This window comes from Protobothrops mucrosquamatus, unplaced genomic scaffold (assembly GCF_001527695.2).
Source record: "Protobothrops mucrosquamatus isolate PMUCROS unplaced genomic scaffold, P.Mucros_1.0 scaffold760, whole genome shotgun sequence".
Classification (NCBI taxonomy): domain Eukaryota; kingdom Metazoa; phylum Chordata; class Lepidosauria; order Squamata; family Viperidae; genus Protobothrops; species Protobothrops mucrosquamatus.
The window spans coordinates 656,738-664,473 of NW_015387029.1; the positions used below are offsets into that span (position 1 = coordinate 656,738).

The 7,736-nt window shown below is 50.1% G+C and overlaps 1 protein-coding gene across 1 annotated transcript in view; it reads left to right on the forward strand.

Moving 5' to 3' along the window:
* Window positions 1-7,736, forward strand: part of LOC107289734 (fibrillin-2) — a 172,158-nt gene that overhangs the window by 156,044 nt on the left and 8,378 nt on the right. The window contains 5 exon segments of the mRNA XM_015818536.1: window positions 1,089-1,205; window positions 2,292-2,420; window positions 3,870-3,989; window positions 6,615-6,846; window positions 7,049-7,217. Coding sequence (XP_015674022.1) covers window positions 1,089-1,205; window positions 2,292-2,420; window positions 3,870-3,989; window positions 6,615-6,846; window positions 7,049-7,217 — 767 coding nt within the window.

Here is a 7,736-nt window from a genome sequence, read left to right on the forward strand (position 1 = left end):
AGGAATTCTGGGAGTTGAAGTCCACGAGTCATGAAGTGGCCAAAGTTTCCCTCATGCTGGCTGAGGAATTCTGGGAGTTGAAGTCCACGAGTCATGAGGGGGCCATAGTTTCCCTCATACTGGCTGAGGAATTCTGGGAGTTGAAGTCCACGAGTCATGAAGGGGCCATAGTTTCCCTCATGCTGGCTCAGGAATTCTGGGAGTTAAAGTCCACCAGTCATGAAGGGGCCATAGTTTCCCTCATGCTGGCTCAGGAATTCTGGGAGTTGAAGTCCACGAGTCATAAAAGAGCCAAAGTTGCCTACCCCTGATTTAGAGGGACACTTAAGAGCAAACTGAGCATGTGCTGGCTGGGGAATTCTGGGAGTTGAAGTCCACCCATCTTCCAGTTGCTAAGGTCGAGAAACATAAATTTCGGATAGGATAGGATAGGATAGGACTATAGAATAACTTTATTGTCACTTTAAATGTACATTAATCAGCATATATTACAATGAGTTTTGCTTGCATACAGCTCTCAAAAGGTAACCACCTCCAGTATACACTGCATAAACATGACAAAAAATAAAATAAATTATGCACATACTCATATGCACACACGTGTGTTTTTAGAGGGATGCTTAAGAGCGAACAGAGCATGTGCTGGCTGGGGAATTCTGGGAGTTGAAGTCCCCCCAGCTTAGAGTCGTCAAGGTTGAGAAACTCTGACCAGATGCAGAAAACTAGAGACCCTTCGGAGTCAACTGGGGGTCATCCAGACGTATGCGGCTCAGTGGCCACCTGGATGGTCCACAAACCCATTGTTATTCACAGCAGTGGAAAAATAAAAATTGGCAAAGAAAAATTTATGGGCACTTCTGCTTGGAAATAAACCAGCAAACCTCTTCTCCCTCCCACAATCTCTGGGGTCCTTTAGCCCACCACCCCCCAACCTGGCAGGTAAACTTCTTCTTAAAACGTTTTTAAGAAGGGATTGGGCCACTGTTTGTCTGAAACGGTCTAGGCAAGGTCTCCTGTCTGAGCAGGGGGTTGGGCTAGATGACCTCCAAGGCCCCTTCCCATTCTCGCTTTTTACCTCGGCGCCCCAGATTTGGACGAGTGTTCCACGAAGCAGCACAACTGTCAGTTCCTCTGCGTGAATATCATTGGGGGGTTCAACTGCAAGTGCCCCCCAGGATTTACCCAGCACCATTCTTCCTGCATCGGTGAGTTATCCGTTCCGGGTTTTTTAAGGGGCCGGTTCCCAAAAACACAGAATCGGGGGGGGGGGGGGGTTGTTCCATGGGAGGTGTTTGGACCTTAAGCCAGGATTTTTTTAAAAAAAAAATCAGCTGGGATGGTTTGTGAGTACAGCATTTGGTGAGAAACCCCGAATGCTCCGAGTTCGAGGTTTTTACCGCCGTCCGTTTAATTTTGCGAAAGTTATTTTAAAAAACGGTGCGTATTTTTTTTTTCTCCTTCCTAAGAAGAGAAAAAAGTCTGCTGTCAATTACTGGGCAATTACAGATGATCCTTGACGTAGAACCGTTTGCTTAGTGACCGTTCAAAGTTACAACGGCATTAAAAAAGAAGTGACTTACGGTCTCTCCTCACACTTACGACCGTTTCAGACCGTCCGTTCACGGGGTCACACGATCCCATGATCTAAATTCGGGTGCGGGGCAATGGATGTGTAATTTGAGATTGGTTGCAACGTCCTGGGGGGAGGGGGGGGGAAATCACATGATCCACATTTGCGACCGTCCCAGCTTCTGACAAGCAACGTCGGTGGGGAAAGCCGGATTCATTTAGTGACTGTGTGATTCACTAAACAACAGGAGTGACTTGCTTGACAACCCCAGTAAAACAAGTCGTAGAATCCGATGCAATTCTTGTCCCAGTTGTTGTCGTAAGTGGAGGACCACCTGTATTGTGACTGCAGGACCCCTCGGCTGCAAAAGAGGGTCCTCCCTATGGTTGAAGCTACCCTCCGGTCTTTAGTGCCGGGTGTGAATTCAGCCGCAACGTTTATTTAGTCATCCAATGTTTTACACCGCCCATCTCAGCTAAGTGACTCTGGGCAAGTTTACAACAAGTTTACAACACGGTCCCCACCTTTCCCCCCCCCCAAAAAAGCAGGCGGCCTAGGAAAGCGCTTGTTTGGAAAATAGGTCTCTCTAGCAAGCGAGCCAAGCCGCAAACTGCGCAGAGACGTCTTCCACCATGCAGTCGGTTCCGTGCCTGCCGGGCATTTGTGTGTGCCTTCTCCGTAGAATCGCTCGTTTCCTTTCCTTTTCGATTCCCCTCCCTAGACAACAACGAGTGCAGCGCTCAGCCCACCCTTTGCGGGTCCAAAGGACAATGTCTGAACACCCCCGGCAGTTACAACTGCGAGTGTCAGAAGGGATTCATTCTGGATAACTCCGGAAGCAGTTGCGAAGGTGGGTGTCCGATCCGCGCCCATTTTTCTGTGTGTGTATGTGTGTGTGTGTGTGTGTGAAGGGGGTAGGGTGGAACGCGGGTGTCCGGGATCGTAGTTTTACAAGATGCATCGTTATATATGTACAGTACATCTAACAACATGTATATAGTTTGTATAGAGCCCAAATCACGTGAAGTCTTAGTACCGCTTTGTAAAGCCTTAGTAAGGCCACACCTGGAATACTGCAGCCAGTTTTGGTCACCATATCACAAAAAAGGATGTTGAGGCTTTGGAAAAAGTGCAGAGAAGAGCAACTAAGAGGATCAAAGGCCCGGAGACTAAAACCTACGAAGAACAATTGCAGGATTTGGGAAAAGGACCAGGGGGGACATGATAGCAGCCTTCCAGTATTTGAGGGGCTGCCCCAAAGAAGAGGAGTGGGTCCACCCAGTGGTGGGATTCAGCCAATTTGCACCACTTCGGAAGAACCGGTAGCCCATTTCTTGTTGCCCAGGCCCGGAATGGACTGCCGGAAGTGGCATCCACACAGAGAACCGGTTGTTCACCTATTTCAGGGGTAGGCAACCTTGGCTCTTTTATGACTCGTGGACTTCAACTCCCAGAATTCCTGAGCCAGCACAGCTGGCTCAGGAATTCTGGGAGTTGAAGTCCACGAGTCATAAAAGAGCCAAGGTTGCCTACCCCTGACCTATTTGAATCCCACCACTGGGTCCACCTCTTCTCCAAAGCACCAGAGTGCAGGACGAGAAACAATGGTGGGAAACTGACCAAAGAGAGAAGCAACCTGGAATGAAGGAGAAACTTCCTGACAGGGAGGACAATTAGCCAGTGGAACTCCTTGCCTCCAGAAATCGTGGGCGCTCCATCACTGGAGGTTTTTAAGAAGAGACTGCACAGTCACTTGTCTCAAATGGTATAAGGGTCTCCTGCTTGAGTGGGGGGCTGGAGACTTATATGAAGAACGGTTGCAAAAATTGGGTATGGCCAGTCTAGAGAAAAGAAGGACTAAGGGGGACATGATAGCAGAATTCCAGTGTTTGAGGGGCTGCCCCAAAGAAGAGGGAGTCAAGCTCTTCTCCAAAGCGCCTGAAGGCAGGACAAGAAGCAACGGATGGAAACTGACCAAGGAGAGAAGCAACCTAGAACTAAGGAGAAACTTCCTGACAGCGAGGACAATTAACCAGTGGAACAGCTCGCCACCAGAAGTTGTGAGTGCTCCATCACTGGAGGGTTTTTAAGAAGAGACTGGACAAGCATTTGTCTGAAACGGTCTAGGGTTTCCTGCCTGAGCAGGGGGTTGGACTAGATGACCTTTAAGGTCCCTTCCAGCCTTGGAGGTCATCTAGTCCAACCCCCTGCTGGGTAGACAACCTATTGCAAATAATGGCAAGGTATTTGTGGCATAGAACAAACGCAACAGCGATGGGCTCCCGTGTCTTTTGCACAGACGTGGACGAGTGCGACGGGAATCACCGGTGTCAGCATGGCTGTCAGAACGTGCTCGGGGGATACCGCTGCGGCTGCCCCCACGGCTACGTCCAGCACTACCAGTGGAACCAGTGCGTGGGTGAGTGGATCCACGGGGCCCCTGGGCAGGATGGGCCTGGTCAGACTTGCAACCTGGGTTTTGTAGTACTGTTGCGCTGGCCAAATTTCAATGATTTCCTTGTCTCGGTTTCCTCACTGGGGTCCAGCAGCATGGGTCTTGTAAGACTTGCAACAGGGGGGTTTGTAGTACTGTTGCGCTGGCTAATTTCAACAGTCTTCCTGGTCTCGGTTTCCTCATTGGGATCTAGCAGCATGGGCCTTGTCATACTTGCATCATGGGTTTTGTAGTACTGTCGCCCTGGCTAAATTCAACCATCTTCCTTGTCTCATTTGCCTCACTGAGGTCCAGCAGCATGGGCCTTGTCATATTGGCAACATGGGTTTTGTAGTACTGTCGCGCTGGCTAAATTCAACCATCTTCCTTGTCTCGTTTGCCTCACTGGGGTCCAGCAGCATAGGCCTTGTCATACTTGCAACATAGGTTTTGTAGTACTGTTGCACTGGACAATTTCAATGATTTCCTTGTCTCGGTTTCCTCATTGGGGTCCAGCAGCATGGGTCTTGTAAGACTTGCAACATGGGTTTTGTAGTACTGTCACGCTGGCTAAATTCAACAATCTTCCTTGTCTCGTTTGCCTCACTGAGGTCCAGCAGCATGGGCCTTGTCATATTGGCAACATAGGTTTTGTAGTACTGTCGCGCTGGCTAAATTCAACCATCTTCCTTATCTCGTTTGCCTCACTGGGGTCCAGCAGCATGGGCCTTGTCATACTTGCAACATGGGGTTTGTAGTACCGTTGCACTGGCTAATTTCAACCGTCTTCCTTGTGTCGTTTGCCTCACTGGGGTCCAGCAGCATGGGCCTAGTAAGACTTGAAACGTGGGTTTTGTAGTACTGTTGCACTGGCTAAATTGAACAATCCTCCTTGTCTGGGTTGCCTCTTTGGGGTCCAAGGCGCGAACCTAGAAGCCGTATTTGGCCACCAGGTTGTCATTCCCATCATCCCCAGCCATGGTTAGAGCATGATCTACACACCTGGCTACACAGGGGGGAGCAGAGGGGTGAGCCATGGGGCAGCAAGGCTAGGAAACCCCCAAATTTCTCTTCCAAAATCCCTCTGGGTCTCCCCCCCCACCCCCATTTCCATCTCTGCTTTGGGGTGGGCGTTGCGTGTCCTACCGTCCCCAACCTCCAAATTCAATTTTTTTTAAAAAAAATGATAAAATGTACAGGGGGTCCTCATCTTCTGACTGCCCCCTTAGTGACCGATCAAATTTCTGACGGCCCCGCTCCTCCCTGCACTCCTGGGATCTGCACTGATGACAGTTTGCAGTCATAAACCATGATTTGTTTCCATGGTTTTTTGTTGGTTTTTTTTGCCAGAATCTGGTTTTTTTTTATTCCCGGCTCCTGGCAGCAAAACAAAACAACACAAAACAAAACAAATCCAGCCCTTGGCTGCTCCCTTAATAACTGCCGTGTTCGCTTAACGGCCCTTGCAAAAATGGTTGTAAAATCAGGCCACGGTCACACGGCACGTAAGGACGGCCACGACTGTAATCCCAGGCTTAGTTTTGGTCACAAGCAAACACTGTTTTTAAAGGTTCAAATCCAAGGTTCATCACAGAGCAGTTTTAGCCCTCCGTGACGCAACCAGCCGGCCACTTAAAATCAAAGATAGCCGGGAGGAAAACGCTTCACCATAGGACCCAGCGGCGCCCCCGTTGCTGGTTGATTTGAGAAGGGAGAAGCCCCTCCAAGGGAAAGAGGGGTCCCCACCCACAGCCCTGCAGAGAGATGCCGAACGTGTGCAGGGAAACTCGAGCATCTGCAGGGCAGTCAGGAAAGTCATGTGTGTGTGTTAAATTTGGATTGCCAACAAAGAGTTAAAGGGAGACTAGTATGGCTATTTCGAGCTATTTGGCTCTTATCAGCCCGTCACACCCTTCTGAGATTGGAACCTGGGCTGCTTGCACGTTAGGCAGCTGTATTAACCTCTAGGCCACAGGCTCTCTCTCTCTCACTTTGTCAGCTGTGTCAGGGAGGGAAGAGACTCGGGGAGAAGATATATAATACAGCTGCCTAACGTGCAAGCAGCCCAGGTTCCAATCTCAGTATGACTGGCTGATGAGAGCTAAGTAGCTTGACATAGTTGTACTAGTCTCCCTTTAACTCTTTGCTGGCAATCCAAATTTCACACAAAAATGGTTGTCGCAGTAGCGACTGCTGCCTAGGATATATCTCCTACTACTACTACTACTACTCCCACTTCTCCTCCTCCTCTTCCTCCTCTTCCTCCCACTCCTCCTCCTCCTCTCCTTAAACGCACTCCCTTCTAAAACGGATAATTTTACCTAGTTGGGTAATGAAATGTCTGCAAGAAAACTCACCGAGCTCTCCTCCTCCTTCTCTTCCTCTTCCTCTTCCTCCTCCTCCTCCTCCTCCCCCTCCTCCTCCTCCTTAAACCCACTCCCTTCTAATACTGGTAATGTTACCTAGTTGAGTATTAAAACAAAGCTCAGAGAGTATCAAGGACCCTTCGCAAATAAACCAGGGTTGGTCCGTAGCACTTTAAGGGCAGTCGGGGAACCCCAGCTGAGCCCCGGTAAGTAGCCCCCCTCCCCCTTTTTCTTCCTACCCCAGATGAGAACGAGTGCTCGGGCTCCGCGGTCTGCGGTTCGGCCTCCTGCTACAACACGCTGGGGAGCTTCAAGTGCGTCTGCCCGTCTGGCTTCGACTTCGACCAGGCCCTGGGGGGCTGCCAGGACGTGAACGAGTGCGCCGCCGGAGGGAGCCCCTGCAGCTACGGATGCTCCAACACCGAGGGGGGCTACCTGTGTGGCTGCCCCACCGGCTACTTCCGGGCAGGGCAAGGGTAAGGGTCTCCCTTTCTGCCCCACTGCGTTTCCGTATGGCAGCTGTGAGAGAGCGGGCTGCTGGTGACTACGCGGGGATTCTAGGCTGATCCCTCGTTTAACTCCACCTCCAGTTTCTGCCGCTCTTTCTCCACCACGACCACCAGTTCCACTCAAGCTCCCCACCCCTGATTCAGGTCTTTATACTCCCCCCTCCCCCAGGCACTGTGTCTCAGGACTTGGGTTCGCCAAGGAAAGCTATTTCTCGGCCCCCCCGGAAGAGGACGAGGAGAATCTGCTGTCTCCGGAAGCCTGCTACGAGTGCAAGATCAACGGATACCCCAAGAGAGGCCGCCAGCGGCGCAGCGTGAACGGCACCCAGGCCCACCAGGTAGAAAAAATGGGGAGGCTTTCAAAAGGTCCCCCCCAACCTTAGGAGTGCCGCATTTACTGGTGTCTTGGTCAATTATTATTGTGTTTTATTTTCTCTCCAGCTGTTCTACGATGTTGCTCACATAATCAGGGTACCCGTGCGGAGGGACAAAAAACGCAGGGTGGCAGTGAATGAAACCCCCTCCCCTTTTTTACCTGCATACACAACATCTATAAAAACAGGGCAGGGCTTTGATCGCAGGGTAGCGACCACCATTTTGATCTGTTTTGGCCTCCCCTGTAACTGCTACTGAACCTGTATTCCTCCATTCGGTTAATTTAATTCTTGTTCCTCTTTCTTGGCTGGAATGGGATGGGATGGGATGGAATAGGATAGGATAATAATAATAGAATAGAATAGAATAGAATAGAATAGAATAGAATAGAATAGAATAGAATAGAATAGAATAGAATAGAATAGAATGTACAGGTATAGTATAGGGGGTACCTTGCTCAATAGTAGTAACTGTGAGAGGGA